Genomic DNA, 24,744 nt, shown 5'->3' on the forward strand with positions numbered 1-24,744 from the left:
CACCTCATGCAGATCACTGTAGAATAGAATATGCAATTTAGGCCGAAGGCCAAGCGCTAGGACCTATTAGGTCATTCTGCGCTGAAAGGAATATTGAGAGTAAAAGGTTACAAAGGTGTAACAGGTGGAAAACCTCGCATTTGCACTATGAATGAGCTGTTGGAAGAGGGTGGAAAGAATATGAACAAAGGAACAGTAAAAAGAATGAAATGGGTTGCAGTTAGGGGCCAAGGGGACGCAGCGAACAGCCTTAAGTATGCTCAAAGTGCACTGTGCGTTGGGTGCACTGACGGCCCTAGCCTCCTTTCATTCCTATTACTATACCTCCTTTCATAATCTTTTTCTTCCATCTTACTTTCAACCGTCATCTAACAATTGATTCATAGTGCAAATGCAAGGTTCTCCTACAGTTATACCTTTCAAACCTTTTTACTGTCAATTACCGTTTCAGCGCTAAATGACCTGATAGGTCCCAGCGCTTGGTCTGTGGCCTAAATTCTACATTCTATTCTAACACGCCAAGAAAGCAGGTGCTCCATTCTCATTTGGCAATATCCTGCCTAGACACCAGCTTTTCGGATGTTCCCAACGAATCACGCAATAATCAAACCAGATAAAAAATAAATAAAATGTTAACCCAAAACTAACAGCAAACTACATGCAATTTTGTAAAGATTAAATATCCAATTTGACCATAATCTGCCAAGGGATTAAACATGGCAAATATTATGCAAAAGTTATAAAGGATATGTTTTGAACATTTACATAACATTTAATATTTGGATGCAAGTAACAAAGTTAATGGCCCATTTGGCTTACTTCATATGAATGTGTCCTCTTATTAAATAATAATAATAAACCAAGAAGGAAACAGAAGGTATGCTAACAGCGGCACAAGATCAGGTCCTGAGAACCAGACATGTCCAAAGAACAATAGACGGAAATAACATGTCATCCGTAGGCATTAAGTGCAATATGAAAAACGAGATCATTAACCACATAGTAAGCGAATGTCCGGCTCTTGCACAGAACCAGTACAAAAAGAGGCATGATTCAGTAGCAAAAACCCTCTACTGGAGCCTGTGCAAGAAACACCAGCTCGCTTGAAGTAATAAGTGGTACGAACACAAACCTGAAGGAGTGATAGAAAACAATCAGGCAAAGATGCCATTAACCAGACGTGACGCTGATCGACAAAATCAAAAAGAAAGAATCACTCATTGATGTTGCAGTACCATGGGACACCAGAGTAGACGAAAAAGAAAGAGAAAAATTCTTAAGTATCAAGACTTGAAAATAGAAATAAGAAGGATATGGGATACGCCAGTGGAAGCTGTACCTATTGTCATAAGAACACGAGGCACGATCCCAAGGTCCCTGAAAAGGAACCTGGAAAAATTAGATGCTGAAGTAGCCTCAGGACTCATGGAGTCGAGTGCGCTAAAAGAAACAGTGTACATAGTAAGAAAAGTTATGAACTCCTAAGGAGACAGGAATGCAACCCAGAACCTCACACTATAAAAACCACCCAGTCGAATAGAATGACCGTGATAGACAAAAAAAAAAAATAATAATAATAATAATCAGAAATGGAGGAAATTTTCATTCTATGACTTTTACTAACAAGAATACTCAATACCTTCGACAAGAAAACTCAGAGTCAGTCTCTAAGAGTATATTCATTATGAAGTAATTATAGGGATAATGATATAAAATACATATGAATCTTACCCAGGTGATATCTGGTCCCCGCGGGTGCAACATAGGGTGCTCTTTGGGGTCAATCAGTCCCAACCTCTGGAGTCCTTTGACTACATTGGAGAATCCTCGGAATCTGAGTGTGCCTCTCAAGATGGTCTTTGCTTCCGTGATTCCATAGAGATTCCCGTATATGGTAGAATCACGATTTGGGAAACCTTCCAGAGCCAGTCCAGGTAAGAAAGAATAATCTTCAGTTGTATCCAGTAATCCTCCACCTTCAGGTACGTCTACAATCTGTAAAAGAGAGAAGCATGAGTAAATGAACGATACAGATTAATTAATCTTAAGGGCTAAAGAAAACTAAGGGAAGAGTAGAATGCCGTGTTATAATCACAATTTCACATAATACTGATAAATAAAACTCAGGGGCTAAAGTAGATATAGATATAGATAGTATAGATATATTATATATATATATATATGATATATATATATATTAATAATGATTTATTATATATATTTATATAATATAAATTATATTTCTATTTTTTTAATTATTTTAATATTATATATATATATTATATTATATATATGTGTATTATATATATATTATATATATATATGTAAAATATATATATATGTATATGTATATATATTTTATATATATATATAATATATATTATATATATATATTGTACGTATATATATGAAGAGCAGAATGCTGGTTTAAAAAGAAAATTTCGGGGGATAAAGATAAATAAAACCTAGGGGCTAAAGAAGAGCTACGTGAAGAGTAGAATGCCAGTTTTTAATCGAAATTTCGCACTGCACAAAACTAACAACTCGGTTCTCTACCTTTCCGTTCTCGAGGTATCTGGCACCAGACAGAGTGTTGAGAAGAACGCCTCGAGGGCTCCAAGAAAATTTGTACCGCAGAGGATTGTCCGAGAATTCAGGCGCTGGAAGTCCGCCACAGAATGATACGAAGGAATCTACTTTGCCGCCGCCTTGTTGAACCTGATTTGCGACAGATCACAAATGTGTCAAAGGCCTTAAGTTAAACATGAATATAATTATATATTTTTACATATATTACCTCCATGGAGAGCCTCAATGGTACAGAAGGTTGAAGAAAAGGAGATTTTTTTTATTTCCTAGCTTTCAGAGGCCAATCTGCCTCCATCCTCCTGGAAGATGGTGATAGGCTGGCCTCTGAAATCTTGGAAATAAAAAGTCTGCTTTTTTGTGCCTTCTGTGTCATTGAGGGTCTCTATTGATGTAATAACTTATACCCACTGAATTTGTGTTTTTTTCAGTGACACACACACACACACACACACACACACACATATATATATATATATATATATATATATATATATATATATATATATATATATATATATATATATATTATATATATATATATATATATATATATATATATATATATATATACTATATATAATAGCCAAAACACAAATTTCCTAGGTATAAAATTATTACTTCCCTATATACATATACATATGTGTATATGGAAGTTATAATTTTAAACCAAGTGAATTTGTGTTTTTGGAAATATATATATATATATATATATATATATATATATATATATATATATATATATATTACTCCAAAAATCAAATATTCACTGGGTGTATATATATATATATTATATATACATACTATAATATGGCTGTCCATAAAAACAAACGGAAATAGTTCCCACCTCATCAAAGCATTCCAGGGCCAGAAGATGGTCGATGCCAGGGTCGAGACCAACTTCATTCACCACCGTAATTCCAGCATCAACAGCGGCGTCGTGAAGCTCTCTCATGCCGGGCGACAAGTAGGAGGCTGTCACCATATTTGTCTGTGGATTGGAAGAACCAATAAGGTCATTAATTAAGTTCTTCTGTTGTATAACAGTATCAAAGATGCAATCAATGGGGGACTGATAAGAGTCCATGACACCGTTTTCAGTTTATGAGATACGTTACTAAACTTGACCGCACACGGAACACTTTTAGGAAAGTGGTTGGCCGACTAAGTGGCCAACCACTAAAAAATATATTGAACACGTGTTTAAACGGAAGGCCGCAGACGAGCCACAAGCAGTCGACGCGACTAAAAGAGTGGCTAGGAAGTGGCTACTGAGTCTATTTTCTTGGCCACACCACAGTCGCTCACCACCAGTGGCCGCCGAAGATAAAAAACGTTATATCAAATCAGAGGGCTCACACGAACGATTTTCTGGTCTAGTGGTCGAGATACTTTGGCTGCAGTAGGTGATTGACCGGCAGAGGGGACAGACCAAGTGTCACCATGACATGTAGAGGGGTAATTGACTGTGAATCTTTGATTACGGAGGTGCAGAGAAGACTAGCTCTCTATGATTTTATGGTAAAGGTCTATAGTGATAAGCATATACAGGATAAATTATGGACAGAAGTATGTGAGGTTGTTTTCGTTAAGTGAATTTCTCACACCAGAGGATAAAAAAGAAAAAGTAAAGATTTGTAAATTCCTTTATAATGGAAAATATATAATGCTACTTCATACATTATACATGCATCACAAAAAACTATATATACTGTCTACATACTATACATATTGAAAAAATATTGACATATGCTCTTTCCCTTCTCCTCCTAGGCAATTTTTAATTCCCTTTTATTAAATAAATATATAAAGTAAAGTACAGTATACAGTTGCATAACATATCTTCATATCTAAGAAGATTATCAACATACATATATATATATATATATATATATATATATATATATATATATATATATATATATATATATATGCTGTTACTTTTGTAAGGCATATTTCCTCTCTGTAACTATGAAATGTTGGAAAAAGTTTTTGCAATAGTTTTAGATTCCTTATTTAGCTTAGAGTTGTAGTATGTTTTGATAATGTATGTTCAGATTTCGCATAACATAATTTAAAAGTTAAGATAACGTAGAATGTGAAAAGAGAGAGAGATTAACAGTGTCCGCTCCAAGCTAGAAATTGCTGTCATCACACGAGATAAGGAAAACTCGAAGTCTCCGTTTTGTTTTCATAACATGTCAATCTTACTCGCTCGAGTCTGTTTTGGACGTGTACGTCTTTATGGAGAAGCCACGTGAAGATTTCACCATATTCCTATGGTATTGCAACATATTTTTGCAAGATTGTTCTAGAACCTTCTGTTTGAGCGTGCGTCATCTCTGGGAAGTGACATCATCTAGTTTTGTTTTCATTGTAAATAATTATTCGTTTCATATCAAAATACTTTTATTGTCTTAAATCACGTAATAATATTTGTTATTTGTTATTGTAATTCCTATTTAGATATGATTTAGAAAGAGAATTTTTATGAAAGTAACTGTCTCTCAGTCCCAAAACATTTTGTGTGATGATATACACTGTTAAGCTTCCCTAAGAAAGGAAGATTCATTCCGACTTATGACCTTGTGGCGTAATCATCTCTCTCTCTCTCACGCCATTTTTTATTTCACATTACCGTAAAGATTTCGTACTTAATGATTGGTCACTTTAAATTTTAGATTTCGTATTTCTTAGAGTTATTTAGTAGCACTTAGTGCTTATTGTGGAATCTGAACAATCATTGTACAAGTGTGTAACGGCGCTTTTTCCTTTATGAAATATTGTGAATGGTGAAATTTTGGAGATAGCTGCAGCAGAGAAACAAGGTTTATTAGTTGCAACTAATAGTTACAGTGGTTTGTTAAAACAATTACAATTTTTACACATTGAAATATTTTGTTTTGTGTTTGTTTCATTTGAAGTGATTTTTGTGCATTTATCCATTTTTCTCTTTGAAGTAATTATTTTTTGTGAATTTATCCATTTTTCTTATTGAAGTGGTTTTTGTGCATTTGTCCATTTTTTATTATTGAATTGTAATTTTGTTATATGTTCTGTGTGATTACTGATTTTTGCAAGAAGATTTTCTGTATTTTCATTTACATTCACAATTTGATTGACTTAATTGTTTTCATTAATTAATCATTGCATATTTAATTGAATTTAACACTTGTGAATTAATTTGCATTTAATTAAAATTCTTTTCAAGATTTAGTGTTGTTTAGCACTTGCGAATTAATTTCCAAATTTTAGTTATTACCTAACACTTTCGAATTTCGATTGAATTAATTTTCTTGATTTTTGTGATAAATTAATTTGATTTAATTTTTCTTAACTAATTCAAGAATTAATTAAACTTTGTGTTGTTTTCAAGTAACAGTAAATTTCCCTGAGATTGTGAATTTCACTTATAAATTTTGAGTTTGATAATAAATTTTTGTATTTAAAATTTTTATAAGTGTTTTCTTTTTCACCAGTATATATGTTTAATTTGTTGTAGTTAGAAACATAGAGTGGTAATTGAGCTGTTTTCCTTCAATTTAATTAAAATGAGTTAGAACCAGGGAAGTACTTAGACTTTTAAAGTTGCTGATGGAGTGATACCCTTTAATTAATTTAATTACAAATAAGATTACCTTACACCTGTTTTAATGAACTTAGTCTGATTTTCTACAATACTAGTAAGTTGTTTAAGGGATCACTGTTACCTATAGAGTATTCAATCGTATTTTACCTGTGATGAAGGTTCAGGTGTCTGGCTGTTGTGAGGTACTCCTTTAATTATTGGTAAGTGAAGTAACCAGATATTTGGCACTTCGTCATTTTATATATATATATATATATATAATATATATATGTGTGTGTGTGTGTGTGTGTGTGTGCGTGTGTGTGTGTGTGTGTGTGTGTGTGTGTGTGTGTGTGTGTGTGTGTGTATTGGTAATCTCCATAGATAAGAAAATATGTTATGCAATTGTATGCTGTACTTCACTGCTATATATCCTTTAATACAAAGGAATAAATAATTGCTTAGGAGGAGAAGGGGAAGAGTATAATGTCAATATTTTTGTTAACATGTATAGTATGTAGACAGTATATACATAGACAGCGCCCTCTTTCTTTCTGTTTCATCACACAAGTTAATATATCATTTATATTTCTAAATCTTATCATACTGCACATTAGAGCTCCTTGCAACGTAGTTAAATATGATGCTAATTATTTTATAAATATCTTTAGCCGTTTCTTTCTCTTCAGCAGCAAAGCGCAAACACATGCAACTTCAACAGTAGTTATCCATGTTGATACTGTTGGAAGTTCAACTGTCGATGGCGGAAATAGTGTCTCGTCTGCGAGTACACATCAGTTGGCCACTAAGTAGTTACCAATTAGTGTCCCGTGTGCAGGCAGCCTAAGCGTTTGGACAGTACTTCAGGGCTGTATTTGTGTAGTTAAATATTTTACAATAATTTCCCTTCTCTCGTAAAGTGTTTCCTACTAATAATAAACCTTTATTTAAAAAAAACAACAGTTAGCAACATACAAGCTTCTGCTCATCTAATATATTATCTATAAATATATATATATATATTATATTATATATATAATTATATATTATATATTATATAATGGTATATCTATATATAGTATATATATTTCAGATGGGAGGATAAAAAATAATTTGGAGTTACTAATAATTAGAACGATGAAAGATAAAAGGACAAGTAACTGAATCGAGTAGGTTCGAATCCTGAGCAGGGTAGTTGAACTTATCACTTCTAATTCTGTTAGGGTGGAAATTGTTGATAAGATCAAGTAAATTCAATACTATGAGATATTAAAGGGTTTCTGCAGCCAGTCTCAGTTTTTGATACTTTACAACATATCAAGATTTCAGTTGTCTGCGTTGTCACATTTTCTAGCCAAATGTCCTAACAAGACGAGGTTTCTAATAAGAAGCTCAAAATGATATAAAAATCTTTGAAGCCTTTATATATATATATATATATATATATATATATATATATAATATATATATATATATATATATATATATATATATATATATATATATATATATATATATATATATATATAAAGGTATAAGCCAAGAAGGAAAAATAAACAACGAAGTTTCCGCAAGATCTTTCGACGTTCAACGTCACGTCCTTTACTCAGCAGTTTATCTGCTGAATAAAGGACGTTGAACGTCGAAAGATCTTGCAGGAACTCCATTGTTTATTCTTCCTTCGTGGTTTATACCTTTATTTATGGATTTATCACGTTCCAATCTTTCGTGATTCAGTTAGTATATAATAGTATAGTATATATATATATATATATATATATATATATATATATAATATATATATGTATATATAGTCTTACCTTTTGTTTGATGCATTCCTTAGCGATTTCTGGATGCAGAGCGTATGGAAGCAGTGACACCACAACATCAGCTTGCTTCACCAGGTCGGCCAAGAGGTCAGGACGTTCCACAACATCGAGGAGCACGGAGTCCACATTGGAGTGCTTTTGAGCTATGGCATCTGCTTCGTCTTGCAAACCAGACGCTGCAAACAAATACTCAACAGTCAGGCAAAGAAGCATTCGCAAATTCCACAAGCGACTGAAATGATCACTCAGTGATTTCATATTTCACCTTCATGCAGTGAGGAAGGAAGGTTCCTAAGAATATTCAGTTATCAAAATGTAAAAGGTGGAAAGACTCTTTTGCAGTGACCCGTTCTTACCCAAAAGAATTCCTGTGTTCGGATCCCTGGCCAAGTACTCGACGAGAGGGGCGGACACGTAGCCTGCTCCTAAAACTAAGACTCTCTTGGATTTGCTGGCCATGTCAAAGGCTGCCTTGCTTGAGGCGCTGTCAAGAATACAAACCGGTTTCACTGTGATGCTTCAGGATACAAGCAAAACAGCGAGTTTTCTTGTCTTTGAAAGTGTTCGTTTTCGACATTCATAACAACGAGCTCAATTTTATTTCTACTTTAATAAGATAAACAGTAAAAATTCTAAATTATTTTGAAATACTTCTGCATTTGGAATGTTCTTGAAAAATAATGTACCTTTCGTTTTCACAGAAACAAAAGTTTTAATTTAGGGAAAAATCAAATAAGTTTTCACAGAACAGATATGGAATCATTAATATGACAACATTTTACGATAACTGTAGAAGTAATGGTCAGAATTTATTGAGAGCTTAACCTCATAAAGGACAACAAAGTTAATGGTCACTCAGCTACAAATCGTGTTAATCAGATTAAACTTCCAAGGAATGTTTTCCAAATCTGATCAATATATATATGTATATATAATACTATATAAAACTTAATATAACTATATATCTAATATATAATTAACTATATATTATAACCAGATAGTACATATAAGATAATATATTCATATATATATAAAAAACTATATCTACATATATATATATATATATATATATATATATATATATATATATATATATATATACACATAAGACATGGATAAACAGCTAGATATAGAGATAGACAGAGAATTTGGGCAAAAAGGCAGTAGGTTTTTGAGGAGTTATTTCAAGGCCATCGATCCTCACCAAGATGCTTATAGGAATCGTGTTCGGACTGATCATATCGCTGGATGCAGATTAGCTTTTCTGACCAACCCATAATAATCTCACTATTCTGTACATATTTTAGGTGTTATCACATTCTTTGCAGCAGACACCCTACATCTGGTTCAAGTGTGAAGATAAAGCAGCGTTGATCTGTCAAATTAACGGTGTGTTTCACGCACTGTTTTAGCGCTCACGGAAGACTTACGTGGAAGTTATCTTTCATTTGCATATTGAGCTATTGTGAAAAAACGTAAAGATGAATACGCCTGCAGTTTCTACCTTGAAAGTCGTGAGACCTCTTAACCTGCCACAAAGGTAAGCGAAATCGTGCCTTCTGCAGTTCGTCATTTCGGTTTCATTAAATAAATAAATAAAGAAAACTTTTTCGCTTGTACAAGGTCTTTATGGAAAGTCAGGATAAAAATGAAATATGTCGAATACTTATTTTGAAATCTAGTTTGGTCACCAAGGAGGCATATTTCCTAAAGGCAAAATTGAGCATCCGATATTTCTAAAGCGGTGGTGATAAAGAAACTCCTTAAATTACGGAAGGTTCTAGATCTGTACATGACCCATACAGAAAATGAAAGTTACACTTCATATTGGGATACATATCCTTCATGACTCATATCTGAATCGATGCTTGGTCAAAAGAGAGTTTATTCATACAAATTGGTCTGTTAGCGAAAGCCGATTTGCAAGACCCTCCTTCAGCTAATAGAGCCTCAGTGACCTCTGCAATGATGACGACAGACGATCATTTATTCATTTCATTTTATAATGAACATTATTTTCTAAACCTCACCAGGGAAAGATAAGTGAATATTACTGCTGGAAGCGAGGAGAAGAACATGGAGTGAATGCGAATAAACGCTGAACAACGAGAGCACAAAATAGAAAATATTCATAACAGTTTTAGAGCATCTCTGGATGAAGAACGATGGTCAAAAATTGCCTTGTTTTCTCTTATCTTACACGTCCTTTTTTTTAATCACACTACTTTTGGAGATTAGAGATAAGAATAAATAACATAACAAGTCAGAAACTTGGAGGTTTAGTCCAGAAAACAAAACGCACCTTTAAAAGTGAACGAACAAAAGTATGAGAGGAATGCCCACATACCTTTCTAGGACCACATGCACCTTTTCCCAAAGCAGAAATCGGAATCGCCCTTACGAAACTGTCCTACGTTACTAAGAGACAGAATATGCAACTATGATCAGAAGAAAAGTAAGTTAGATAACACATAGCATACACCTGGTCCTCTTAACCCCACCTCCTTGAAGCAGCAAGTTTCCTTTTACACAATCTGGAAGCCATTACCTGGTTGCCATTGGTGAAGGATGAAATTACACTACTGTTATCCTTGCTGTTCAGTGTCGAAAAGCTGCAAGCATGCCATCTACTCAGCTTTACCTTGCTAGCCATCAAACAGAATTATTCATATTATGTCTATATTCCTTTGCAGAAAATGAATACGCGCTCTTTGACTTATGGAAGTCATGTTTTTGTTACACTTGAAATTCGCCCTGTCTGGGATGTGACTTATGAGGTGTTGCCTGTAAACAACTTAAACTATGATTTTCCAACTGGAGAAAGAATATGCTTTTTATGTCACCTACGGTCTGTTTTTACCACAGTCTCTAACCTAATGACATTGTTTTTTTTTTCCCTTAATATTTCTCCAAGAAATCCACTTCATAGTCAATGTACAGAATATTTATTTCCATCATTACAAGAGGAAGCAGGCAAACCTAAATCAAAAGAAAAGAGGAATTCTTTTATAATTTGTGTTATGATGTTGATAATGTAACAGACGGGGAAGATTTCAACTTAGTGGCAAACGTGATGAGTTGAGCAAAAGGAAGGATGGCTTGATTTCTCAAATGTTTTATGATTTATCGAGGAGCAAGTCTACATATGCTAAGGCACACTTCGATTTCATTGCAAGAACTTGTAATATTAAGTCGCCTTCCAAATAACAGCTTATATTTCACTTGACGACCTTCAATATACGTAAGCGAACTTAGGGGTGAGTCACAAAAATATACGGATCTATCATTTTGGGAGTCGGTTATGCAAGCCTCATCAAAATTTCATCAAGATTATATGACTCTATGATACAGTGTCTAAATATCTATGGCTATATAACACTGGTGCGAAATATATATTATTATTTGGAACAGTTCTAAGATTGACGTATCCGCAGATTAATATTCATTCCTACGCCAGAGAACACATCTCAGAGTAAGCTGTTCAGCAGCTCCATATCACAAGTCACGTGTCCCAGAATGGGGGAAATCCTTCGGAAAAATCGCTCTCTCTCTCTCGCTAGAGAACGACGGATACGCCATTCACATGAACCACAAGCGAATATAGTCATAAAGCAATGAGGGATGCAGCCTAGCAAGCACAGCACTGACTAACAAGGGACGCTGAAGCACTGACCATGACTACACAAACAAAACAGCTCCACAAACAGAAAAAAGCTTTTATCAAGAACATTGCGCGTTCTACTTCCTTTGTCTGCATGCTGTGGAAAGGAAACCGGCAGCTTTAAAGGTTATTGGTTCTCACCTTCATTAATCAACGGATTCTTTCTACTTTATTAGATCTCTTTCGTTTCCCTTCTATCAACCGAATTGTAGTGGTACTCTTATATACGTATATTTATTCCTTAATGGCATGGAAACTTATTCCATTATTGAAAAAAAAACTATTTCTTCAGGATTTAATATTTGTATTCAAATTAGACAACAGCAAGGGGAACGTGAAAGCAAATCACTCGGAACCTATACTCGCGATATACCATAGTAGCAAAAAAGTCAAAATTTGGGTTTTCTTTCTGCTTTATCTACTTAGATTTGCTGTACATTCTTATCAATTCTAAATTTCACTTTCGAGGTAAAATTTCTAGCTTCTATTTCTTCGTTATCTTTTGTCTTGTATCATGGATAAATATGACTTCCTACGCTAAGGAGCTGTACCCGGCTGACTAAATGCAGGAAACGTTACAGACCGTCGGATAGATATTCTAGATTAAATTTCGACTGAAATATATAAATGATAAGTATGATTTTCTTATTAGAAATCTCTGAGTCTTGAACTCCAATTCTGCTGCATTCAGGAGGTGGAAATGTGAAGGAAGCACATCCCATCTTAATGACTGACTAGCTCCTGTCAAGCTTCAAGATCCTTTTCATGATAGTTGAAAACCGATTTCCATTGGAGCTTAGCAAGCTTCCGGGACAAAATATGAAAACATTCTATCTAAAAAGATTTCAACCAGAGTATTTCTTAATCTTGTTAGTCACATGCAAGTCATTTTTAGATTCAGAATTGTGTACATTTACTACAAAAACAATGCACCAAAAATCATGGGGGAGTTTCCCTCCAGAGGCTACTCTGTGGTTATTCCGTTTCTTCCCTTTCTCTTGTCTTTGAAGAGGCTGCAAAGACCAAGAGTCTACACAAAATTGACAAGATATAAGAAACCCGCATTTCTGTAGTAAGTAACTTGATAACAAAGATATAATGTTCTAGAGATTAGTTAATCGAAACAAGCCACATGACTACCAAAAGCTCACATAATCCACTCATGCAGGCAAGCACTGGCCATAAACGCAAATCAAATCTCCATGCAAGGGCGGTTACAAAAAGCTTCCGCTGACATAGAAAGGAAAGGGAGGAATTTATTCCTAGCAAAATGCATCTTCGTCGAATGTATGACAGTAATGATCGACAACATAAAACTACGCACACACTTCCAGACCATTAGAAAACAAACGACCGCCATATCATGATCTTTGCAGCCTTAAATGTTATTAAAGAAAATGTCAGAAATTGTACTATGGTCCGAATGAGTGAATAGATTTAGTTTTTCATGCCTTATAATGCACACTGTGGAAATTCTAGAGAATTTATTAAGCTTTCATGTGCAAACTGGAAGACTAGCGATGCTACGACTTAATAATAAACTGTCAATTTCCGGCAAAAGTTCAGTTCAGACACATCCTTTGTTCAATATCAGTGTTGTGTTGGAAAAAAATATTTATCTAATAGTGTTTGGAAATAAACAACATTATATGTATATATATATATATATATGTAATATACATATGTGTGTATATGTATATATATATATATATATATATATATATATATATATATATATATATATACATACTTATGTTAATATATAAATTGGTGTAAATGGAAGAGGAAATTTCAACATTTCCAAAGCACATTGATTTCGGAGGCACAAAACCCTTTCGGCAAATTAACTTCCCAATAATCAGGGCTGAAAGAAGTAAACATAAAAATTCAGAATTGTCAACATTAGGGGTTGTGTTGCTGATCTTGCGCCGTTTTGTTCCATATTTACTCTTTATAGATCTGATGAATTATAGGGAAGAAGGTTTCCAAAAGATCGTTGGCTCCACAGTTAAGGAGCAGTGACAATACACACATACAAACAAACTATATATATATATATATATATATATATATATATATATATATATATATATATATATATATATATATATATATATATATATATATATATATATACATATATAATATATATATTGTATATATATATATATTATATATATATATATATATATGTATGTATATATATAAATATTATATGTGTGTGTGTGCGTATATATACATATATATATGCTTACATACACATACATACGTATATAATGTGTGAAAGAAAAAAATGTTCACCATACTCAAAATCTGTTTGGAAAGATTAGAAGTAGAAACGGTCGATGCCACTGACTCTCTTCACTCCTCGATTTCAATAGAAATTCTTTACAATGTCACTTAGCTCATGAAACGATGAAGTGGCGAATTGAAAAAATGAACTTCCACAGTACGTATTTGTTCATCTACAGAAATCTATACATAATGTTTAATAATATTCATCTCCTTAACTTATCGGAACCCATTTAAATAGAGCGGCAGCCCGGACCGTTGAGATACAACGAACGAGATACCGACTGTAACCCCTACCGGTATTTAGGAGTAGACTTGTAAACTGTGAAACTGACCGTCTGCCGAAAATATATGGGTGGCTTACTGAACAAGCACCACTAATTGCTCGTTAGATTTTGGGTCTAGATCCAATATACGAGATACCAGATGAAACTAATATATAATATATCTGCAGACTCTACTGATTATAGAATGACCAGTGACAGACATTTTGGAGGGTGGGTTCCCCCTGACAGACGCACTGAAAAGGGGGTGTTAATTGGATCTAGATCCAACTTAGGAGATACCGAGTAAAATTTACACTACAATAGCACTGCACATCCTAGAATACTGTGGTGGTAATGACAGACGTTTTAGTGGGTGGTTACCCCCTGACAGACGCCCCACAACGAGTGGGGAGGGGGAGACAGGATCTGCATCCAATATTGGAGATACCAAGTAAAATTTGTACTACAATTGCACTGCACATCCTAGAATGCTGTGATGGTAATGCCAGACATTTTAGAGGGTGGTTACCCCCTGACAGACACCCCACAAACGAGGGGTGGGGGAGGGGGAGGAGACAGGGTTTACACCTAACATGGAGATACCAAGTAAAAGCTGTACTACAATAGTTCTGCACATCCTAGAGTACTGTGGTGGTAATACCAGATATTTTAGTGGGTAGTTACCCCCTGAGAGACACCCCACAACGAGTGGGGGGAGAAGGGGAAGGGGAGGGGGAGACAGGATCTCCATCCAACATTATAGTACCAAGTAAAATTGTACTACAATAGCACTGCACTTCCTAGAGTACTGCAGTGGTAATGACAGTGGGGGGGGGGGGAGGGGAGGGAAGGGGGAGCCAGGAACTGCATCCAGCATTGGAGATACCAAGTAAAATTTGTACTACAATAGCACTGCACATCCTAGAGTACTGTGGTTTGTAATGACAGACATTTTGAGGGTGGGTAACCACCCTCAAAATGTCTGTCAGACACTCACAACGAGTAGGGAGGGGGAGAGGGAGGGGGAGGGAGAGAGGGGAGAGGGAGGGGAAGGGGAGAGGGGGGGGGGGGAGACAGGATCTGCATCCAACATTGGAGATATAAAGTAAAATTTTTACCACAATAGCACTTCATATCCTAGAATGCTGTGATGGTAATGACAGGCATTTTAGTGGGTGGTTACCCTTTCACAGACATAACCTACGATTGGAAGGGAGAGAAGGGACACCTTGAAATATTTCAAAATCTATCATAGGCAATATTAATATTAGAAATATGGTAAGTATCTGAAAATCGTGAGCCTGATAAAATTTAAAAGGCAAAAAAAATTCAAGAAATATTGTGATGTTTCAGGATAAGAATTACTGCCGGAGTTATTTTTTAAAATTCCTATTGAAGTATGAAATATTTCACTTCATTAATTCCATCACATCTATATATACTATGTGTGAGACTTCCTAGGCTTGGTCTACTTTCTATAGTTTCACACAACACACACACACACACACACACACACACACACACACACACATATATATATATATATATATATATATGATGTATATATATATATATATATATATATATATATATATATATATATATACTATATATAATATTAGCACTATCCTTTGATTTGGAGTTATTACTTCACGCAAAGTATTTCATCTGAATGGGAGGGGGTCACAATTGGCAACAGCTACAAGTATGTGTGCTGAGCCATTTTTGAATAATTAAGCCAGTCATATGGTGCCAATAATTAAACCAGTCATATGGTGCCACTCTCAGTTCTTCTAAAAAAAGAAATGTAAGATAAGTATTCTCGTTTTAATAGCGTCTTTGGTCATTTTCTTTTCTTGCCTATAGTTAGGACACTGCAGCCATGTCGAGGTTCGTAGCCCAACGTGTCTTACCATAAATGAATTGTTCTTTAGTTGTTGGTTCGTGCGGATGAAATGAAATTTTTATCGGATATGGGAATTCGATTGATATTAAGACCAAAGTCCCATCAAAAAGAGCCGTTTTAACACCCGCACATTCACAAAGAGATGATGTATCACAACACAAATAATTACTGGAAACGGAAATGTGAATGAATTGTTCAGGATAAGCTAACTATAAAGATTAAAACATTTTCCCCCATTTTATTCCCCCTCCCGAAGTTGACGATCATACAACTTGGAGCTCCTGACTCCCAAATTAAGTTGGGCTATAATATCATGTCAGTTATCTAATAGTCCACTTATTTTCTGTTGCCTCACTCAAATTGATCTGTACACTATCACCAAGTATCAGGTACCATATATATTCAGGGAAGAAAATCTAAACTTTAAAATGATACACAGTTTGATGTTTAATGCCAGCCGAGTGCGTTTGTCTCTTGACTTCCCGCGGCACGCACCACAGGTAGCCTATGTAATGTGTTTCAATACATTCTATCGAAGCTGGCTTTGACGACCATTATTCGGCTAATTTTCTCCCTACTAATATTTTTTTCTTTATTTGTTCATTATATCCAGTAGACAGGCACTAACATCATATTACCATTGTTAATATGATTTATAATGCGTCTCCAAAAGTCATAAAAATTTGACAACCGAGTGTGCAAATATGTCAGCTGTGTGCAAGGCATAGGGCGTCAATCACTGGAGTAGCGATCTCCCTGCCGAGAGTGACTTCGGAAGGCCATATTGAAAGGTCTCGGTCCAGCTCTTAGATACTATATTTTATACTATTACTTTTTTTTGTTTATTCTTTATTATTATTATTATTATTATTGATTATTATTATTATTATTATTATTATTATTATTACCAAACCCTAAATACTTATTAAATACTAAACAGTGAATGAACATCCACTCATTTAAAACTTAATGAACACTTACATACTAAACATTTGCTAAACACTAACATTCACTAAACGTTCACTTAAAATTCGCAAAACTTTCACTAAAACCCTAAACACTCACTGAATACTTACACACTTAATATTCACTAAACACTACCATTCACAAGACATTCACTAAACGTTCACTTAACATTCACAAAACATTTACTAAAACCCTTAAGACAAACATTCACTGAATACTTCACAATAAACATTCAATAACATTCACAAACATTCACTAAACCCTAAAGACTCAGTAAACATTCACTGAATACTGACACATAACAGTCACTAAACCCTAAACATTCATCAAACACTTACTCATAAACATTCACTAAACGCATACTCACTAACCCTAACAATTCGCTAAACACTGACTCATTAAACATTCACGATAGAAAAATTTGACAATCGCACTAATTTTTCATTTCTCTTGTTTTCTTTACATTAATGCAAGGTGATTATTATCATTTTTTATTTTTTGGTCTAGTTTGATCTTGTATTTATTCATTATTTTCTTGAGAGAATGGAAATGTTCGAAATAACTTGGTGTGTAGAGATATTGTTTAAAAAACAGAGATCCTCTGTGTCCTTCCTCAGCCAGGTGTATTATGTCTGATGAATTTTACACCAGCCGAAAAAAAATCGACTATAGTAATAACAATATTAATTCATAAAACTGATAATACAAAAATGTTATCCTATGATTTCATTAGCATGAAAGTCAGTTGAAACCAAAAGAAGGTAGTCTGCTTCGATAAAACTAACCGAGTAGGCTGTAGAACAATTATTATGATCTGTACCTGACTATAGCGTATATATTACATATGTATTACTATCTATTTAATGGGTGCGTAACTCTATTTAACAAATGTTATGTACATAGACATTTTACAGCAATAACTCTAATAATGATAAGAACTTATATGCTACTTTATAGTGTCATTCTTCCAACCACCGCTACATTAATTTTCATATCGTAAACAAAGCTAAAGCGAGTAGGGGAGACCGGGGCTAGCTGGCACACTTTTTACAATTTTGGTTATTGCAAATATAAACAAAACAAACTTTTTGCAAAATTCTTACCACCATTGAAAAATATTAACATTCATCTTTATCATACAGCAAAATAATTGTTGTTTGCTTTCAACATAAGATAACAATAAGCTTTAGAAAAAAATAACTTTTCGTGCCACTTGCCCGACGTGGTAAGTTGGCACACATTATGGGGGGTGGTTTAAGTTGGCACATTGATAATTAAAAGAAAATTACTGCATTGTATTTAAATCAAATAGCAAAAATACCCTCTGAATTTCCAAAATACAAAATATAAGGCATTAGTATTACTTCAGATCATCATCTAGTTGTAATTGTGGCAGGTGTGAAATAAATCCTCGTCATAGTCTTCATGCTCCCTGCACTGCACTGGACCCACACTTCTCCTGGCTTACCAAACACAGGCTTTCTTCAGCTGAGCTTTCTTCTGAATCAACAAGAGCAGTTCTTAGACTCTGTATCACGCTGATGACTGATCTGAAGCTCATGTGTCTTTTCGGACATATCTCAATCTGTTACATAACCACCCGTAAAATCAAAATCTTGAAATAGTCTGTAATTCAAAGTTGAAATTCCATCAATCCTAAACCAATTGCAACATCAGAATAAGTGACAACTAGAGGTAAAGCCGAGGAAACTTTACCAGGAATGTCACAGATGGGCATACTTGATCCTGGTCATCCCAAGAATCACATGCCCGGTAACACATTTCTTCAGATGTCTAAAAACACTAAAATCCAGGGGCTGCAACTTGTGAGAACAATGTGGAGGAAATGATAGGACACTAATCTCATTATCCTTCCAAAAATCCAGAAACAAAACGTAAATTATATAAATAAATAGGCTTACTATTGGTATCAAATAACGTATGCCAACTTGCCCCATTTATTTTGAGCCAACTTGCCCATCCCTACCATTTGGTACAAAAACGATTACCAGTCCACACCAAGAAGCCTTGAATTAATAATTTTAATGCTATAGAATCTTTAAACCATAAGGAAAACTATGCTATCATTGAAAAGTAATCTTTATGAATGTATAGATGTTATAGCAAATAACAGAAAGATTAAAATATTTACTTACTACCATCAAAATAAAAAATTGTCTCATAAATTCGAGCTCCTACGTTCTGTCTATAGAATTTTGCTGGTAATTGAGGAACCACGTGGCAATTACACAGTATATGTATTAGAGTCATCCTATTGGTAAACTTTAAAGTCATGTTGAAGTCAGTTGCTTGCTCGACAAAATAATAATATGACTAAATTATTATGGGCCTACAGATGACTGTTATTTATATGAAACAAATAGATTATTTTTGTGCTAGATCAGCCATCGTCAACCATGGTTCCGTGGAACCTTAGGGTTCCGTGAACGATCGCCAGGTGTTCCGTAAGAATTCATGTTTTATTTAATTATTTGTTAATTATAAGTATATATTTTTCGTTAAACATGGCGTGAGAAATCGTAGTCCTTTAATCTATTTTATCGTAACATATCGTGCGAGATTTTTTCCCTCTGTTTTACTAAAGGTAATTAATACAAATGCTTATATATATATATATATATATATATATATATATATATATATGTGTGTGTGTGTGTGTGTGTGTGTGTGTGTGTGTGTGTGTGTGTGTGTGTGTTGTGTGTGTGTTTTCATTGGGATGAAGAAAATTGTCTCAGGGGTTCCTCAAAGTGTCAAAGGTTGGGAAAGAAACACTATTAGATAAATACAAAGGATATAGAAAGGATAAAAATATTTATTAAATATATCACGATAATGTATAATACGGGTCAATAGTAGCCACTATATCAATCTAGACATTCATTATCAGGCCTTGCCCTTCCCCCTGCCCACCTGTTAGGGTGTGTCTGTCAGGGGAAAATCATCCACTAAAATGCCTGTCATTACCATCACAGCATTCTAGGATATGAAGTGCTATTGTAGTACAAATTTTACTTGGTATCTCCAATGTTGGATGCAGTTCCTGTCTCCCCTCCCCACTCATTGTGTGTCAGTCAGGGGGTAAACCACCCACTAATATGTCTGGTATTGCCATCACAGCATTCTAGGATGTGCAAGTGCTATTGTAGTACAAATATTACTTGGTGTCTCCGATGTTGGATGGAGATCCTGTCTCCCCTCCCCACTTCCCCTTCTTCCCCCTCACTCGTGTTGTGGGGTGTCTCTCAGGGGGTAACTACCCACTAAAATGTCTGGTATTACCACCACAGTACTCTAGGATGTGCAGAACTATTGTAGTACAAATTTTACTTGGTATCTCCATGTTAGATGCAGATCCTGTCTCCCCCTCCCCCTCCCCACTCGTTGTGGGGTGTCTGTCAGGGGGTAACCACCCTCTAAAATGTCTGGCATTACCATCACAGCATTCTAGGATGTGCAGTGCAAATTGTAGTACAAATTTATTTGGTATCTCCAATGTTGGATGCAGATCCTGCCTCCCCCTCCCTACTTGTTGTGGGGCGTCTGTCAGGGTTAACCACCCACTAAAAACGTCTGTCATTACCGCCCACAGTATTCTAGGATGTGCAGTGCTATTGTAGTGTAAATTTTACTCGGTATCTCCTAAGTTGGATCTAGATCCAATTAACCCCCCCCTTTTCAGTGCGTCTGTCAGGAGGAACCCACCCTCCAAAATGTCTGTCACTGGTCATTCTATAATCAGTAGAGTCTGCAGATATATTATATAATAGTTTCATCTGGTATCTCATATATTGGATCTAGACCCAAAATCTAATGAGCAATTAGTGGTGCTTGTTCAGTAAGCCACCCATATATTTTCGGCAGACGGTCAGTTTCACAGTTTACAAGTCTACTCCCAAATACCGGTAGGGGTTGGGGTTACAGTCGGTATCTCGTTCGTTGTATCTCAATGGTCCGGGCTGCCGGTCTAAAAGTGTCTTTGCTCAAACTTTGGAGGTAACTGGCCCTTATGGAGCAACATTTTTGCTTACTCGGGGAGTAAGCATAAAAACTACTTTGGTGTTGTGGGTGGGTGGGGGGGGGGGGGGTAGGGTGTAGGAAAGCCTAAAAAAAGTCTGAAAAACGTGTTTCGCGCTGGGTTAAAGATACAGGAATTTCAGGATACGATATTTATCATTTATTTAACAGAATGAAAATGTTAAAAGAAATTAATGTGTATGTTAACAGTATAGGAGAATGATTTCTAGTAACATATAGCAGCGTATTGATGTTACGTTGGTGAAACAACGGGCTATTTGACTGTTGATTTTACAACTCGCCCCGAGTAAGCTGGAGGTCAGATCACGCCTTGTTTAGTCTTATGACAATGTATGAAGAACACATATTTGATTGTGCGACCCATTTATTGCTTACTTTTGTAGCTTACATGTAGTATTTATTCATTTTTAGCAACTAGTTATGTATTATTAGTTACTTTTTTCTATAATGATAATAGATTCATATACGTACAATAACCATGTCAAGATTACATAAAAGACATAGATGTAAAGCTATGTTATTAGATGTAAGGTCTTCGCTATGTCAAATTTCGTTAGTAGCGCTGAATATTCTAACGAAAGGTTAGAGGTAACATAACCAGTGGGAAGAGGGAGAAATGATCAAATAATGATACGAAAAGGGGTTCAATATCAATCCTAAAGAAAGGACATTTAAAACTGAGAATGCAATGCTGAAATATGAGTGGTCTCAAATGTCACTCATAGTTTTAGAACGCCTAGGTTTTACCGCATTTCAATTTCTTATGCTTCTTCGACATTGACACTGAAGCTCGATATTTACGACTAGATGTGATATAGACGCTCTTCTAAATGCCAAGTCTTATGAAATAATAATAGAGTGAATAAGGTTAGGAAAAAAAAAATCTCGATACGAGGACTTTGCTCTCTCATTTGTAAGAAAAAGGGAGCGTCAAGGAGAGAAGGGAAATTATTATTATTATTATTATTATTATTATTATTATTATTATTATTATTGATTATTATTATTATTTATTATTATTATTATTATTATTATTATTATTATTATTTATTATTATTAAAATTTTTAAAATTTATTATTATTTGGGAAAACTCTATCGCGAGAGTATATATAAGGTTCTAAGATGCCCACAATAATAAAAATTATTGCGAGTTCGCGTATAATTTAAAAACCCTTAACAAAGTTTTCGAACCCTTCTCTAGCTTCATCTTCAGTCCAAGTGAATGATTAGGCACAACATGTACTGAGGTGAAGTTAAAAATAAATAAACAGAGTCGCTGAAGATTGTTGACACCGGTAGTTAGCTCGTTTATGGACTAGGTGATGAAGAAAGAGGGCAGCTAACTCCAACTAGGTTGCTTCCTCTTCCCTATCTATCATGCTGGTTGCAATTCTGTTCGATCTCCACAATGGTTGTTGCAACGTTTCAGGAAGTCCTTCATCCGGAGGCGTAGATTAGGCACCGTAATCAGACTCCCCTGGGGCAGCGGTCACCTGAACAGGGAGAGCCAAGGCAAAGGCAGAAGCAGCATCAGGAGAGGGAAAAACAGAGCCTGTCTTACAGTTAAAATCTTTTAAAAACATACTAGTCATATCAAAATGAACAAATGGGTCTTCTTTGGCAAAAGACTTGTTGCCTTTGAATGACTCCTAAACATAATTATAGCAGCTCCCTCAGTTAGTCGTCTACCATTTCATTGTTACTTTTAAAGATAATTTTAGCCTCGTTCCAATTGGGTCTGTGATCATTACTGAATGCATGTGCTACTATTGCACTGTTTTGTGAATCTAGTTCATTTGCTTGCTTGTGTTCACATAAACGTAGATCTAGTCCTCGTCCACTTTCGCTAAAATATTTACTATGGATTGTAATAGTAATAGAAATAAAAAGCAACGTCATTATGAATTTTTCTCTACGCGCATTCAGAATTTGCAACCCTAAATATATAGACGGTGAACTTCAATATATCCCGGCAACTTTTAGAAGTCTTAGATATCCCCCTCACTTCACTGAGAAAGCAATTTCGCAAGCAAGGAGGTCTTTCTATGGACTTAAGATATAATACCTAGGAAAAACCAAAAAGATGTGTCACCTCCCTTTAACCCAAAAGTGAAGAATATAAGTGGGCTTATATATAAACAAAAGTCAGAAGAAAACTAAAATTGTGTGCAAATATGAAAATACGATGAGACGCAACCTCGTAAGAAACAATAACAATGACAAAAATCGCATAGTCACAGGCGTTTATGAATTACCATGTATGAATTGTAATAGATATTTTGCCGAAAGTGGACGAGGACTAAACATACGTCTGGGTGAACACAAGAGAGCAAATGAACTAGATTCACAAAACAGTGCAATTGGAACGAGGCTAAAATTATCTTTAAAAGTAACAATGAAATGGTAGACGACTAACTGAGGGAGCTGCTATAATTATGTTTATGAGTCATTCAAAGGCAACAAGTCTTTTGTCAAAGAAGACCCATTTGCTCATTTTGATATGACTAGTATGTTTTTAAAAGATTTTAACTGTAAGACAGGCTCTGTTTTTCCCTCTCCTGATGCTGCTTCTGCCTTTGCCTTGGCTCTCCCTGTTCAGGTGACCGCTGCCCCAGGGGAGTCTGGTTACGGTGCCCAATCTACGCCTCCGGATGAAGGACTTCCTGCAACGTTGCAACAACCATTGTGGAGATCGAACAGAATTGCGAACAGAATTGCAACCAGCAGGATTGATAGGGAAGAGGAAGCAACCTAGTTGGAGTTAACTGCCCTCTTTCTTCATCAACTGGTCCATAAACGAGCTAACTACCGGTGTCAACAATCTTCAGCGACTCTGTTTATTAATTTTAACTTCACTTCAGTTCATGTTGTGCCAAATCATTCATTTGGACTGAAGATGAAGCTAGAGAAGGGTTCGAAAACTTTGTTAAGGGTTTTAAAATTATACGCGAACTCGCAACATTTTTTTACTATTGTGGACCTCTTAGAACATTATTATTACCATATTATTAACTTGCATGAGCACATTCTCACAAAGGGTAAACTGAACAGGTCATACGGCTGCCTAGCAACCTCCCAAAGAAGAGCGTGGATATTTGATAGAACTTCTTGAGCATAGTACTACAGAGGAATATTGTACAGTATCGAGGAAAATAAGGCTGGCGAATCAGCAAGAAAATAAATGAATATATAAGTAAGCAGAACTAAAAAGAAGAAGTCAGAAGGGAATGATCATTTCAAAGGCTTAAAATCGATAATAACTAAAAGTTAAATTAATGAAGATGAATAAGGTCTAAACAAAAGAAACTGATCCAACAAAATCTTATGACTATGAAGAATTTTGCTATATTTAGTCAAATTCCCGGACTCAGAATATGAACACAGACTCGTCTTCGGGAAAGTTAATCTTAAATTATGTAGCCGATATATTAATCAAGACCTACAGAAGACCATGTAGACATTGAAGAGGAGGAGGACTTTCATTCAGCGATACAGGTTGACAGATACCCAAATTATAATGGCCTCATAGGCTTGTGTCGTAGCCTCTTATCTTCAGCTGCACAGTGAGGCAAATGACATTGTTTTTTAACAAAAAAAAATGATCAATGAAACG

General features: G+C 35.1%; 1 protein-coding gene across 3 annotated transcripts in view; it reads right to left on the reverse strand.

Annotated features, from left to right (window-relative positions):
* Window positions 1-24,744, reverse strand: part of LOC135216389 (alpha-aminoadipic semialdehyde synthase, mitochondrial-like) — an 84,972-nt gene that overhangs the window by 4,632 nt on the left and 55,596 nt on the right. For all 3 annotated transcript variants that reach the window (XM_064251665.1, XM_064251667.1, XM_064251666.1), the window contains exons 12-16: window positions 8,340-8,467; window positions 7,975-8,159; window positions 3,434-3,577; window positions 2,557-2,718; window positions 1,732-1,995 (exon numbers count right to left, since the gene is read on the reverse strand). In XM_064251665.1, the coding sequence (XP_064107735.1) occupies window positions 1,732-1,995; window positions 2,557-2,718; window positions 3,434-3,577; window positions 7,975-8,159; window positions 8,340-8,467 (883 nt within the window). The remainder of the gene's footprint in view (window positions 1-1,731; window positions 1,996-2,556; window positions 2,719-3,433; window positions 3,578-7,974; window positions 8,160-8,339; window positions 8,468-24,744) is intronic.

The sequence above is a fragment of the Macrobrachium nipponense genome, chromosome 6 (genome assembly GCF_015104395.2).
Source record: "Macrobrachium nipponense isolate FS-2020 chromosome 6, ASM1510439v2, whole genome shotgun sequence".
NCBI lineage: Eukaryota > Metazoa > Arthropoda > Malacostraca > Decapoda > Palaemonidae > Macrobrachium > Macrobrachium nipponense.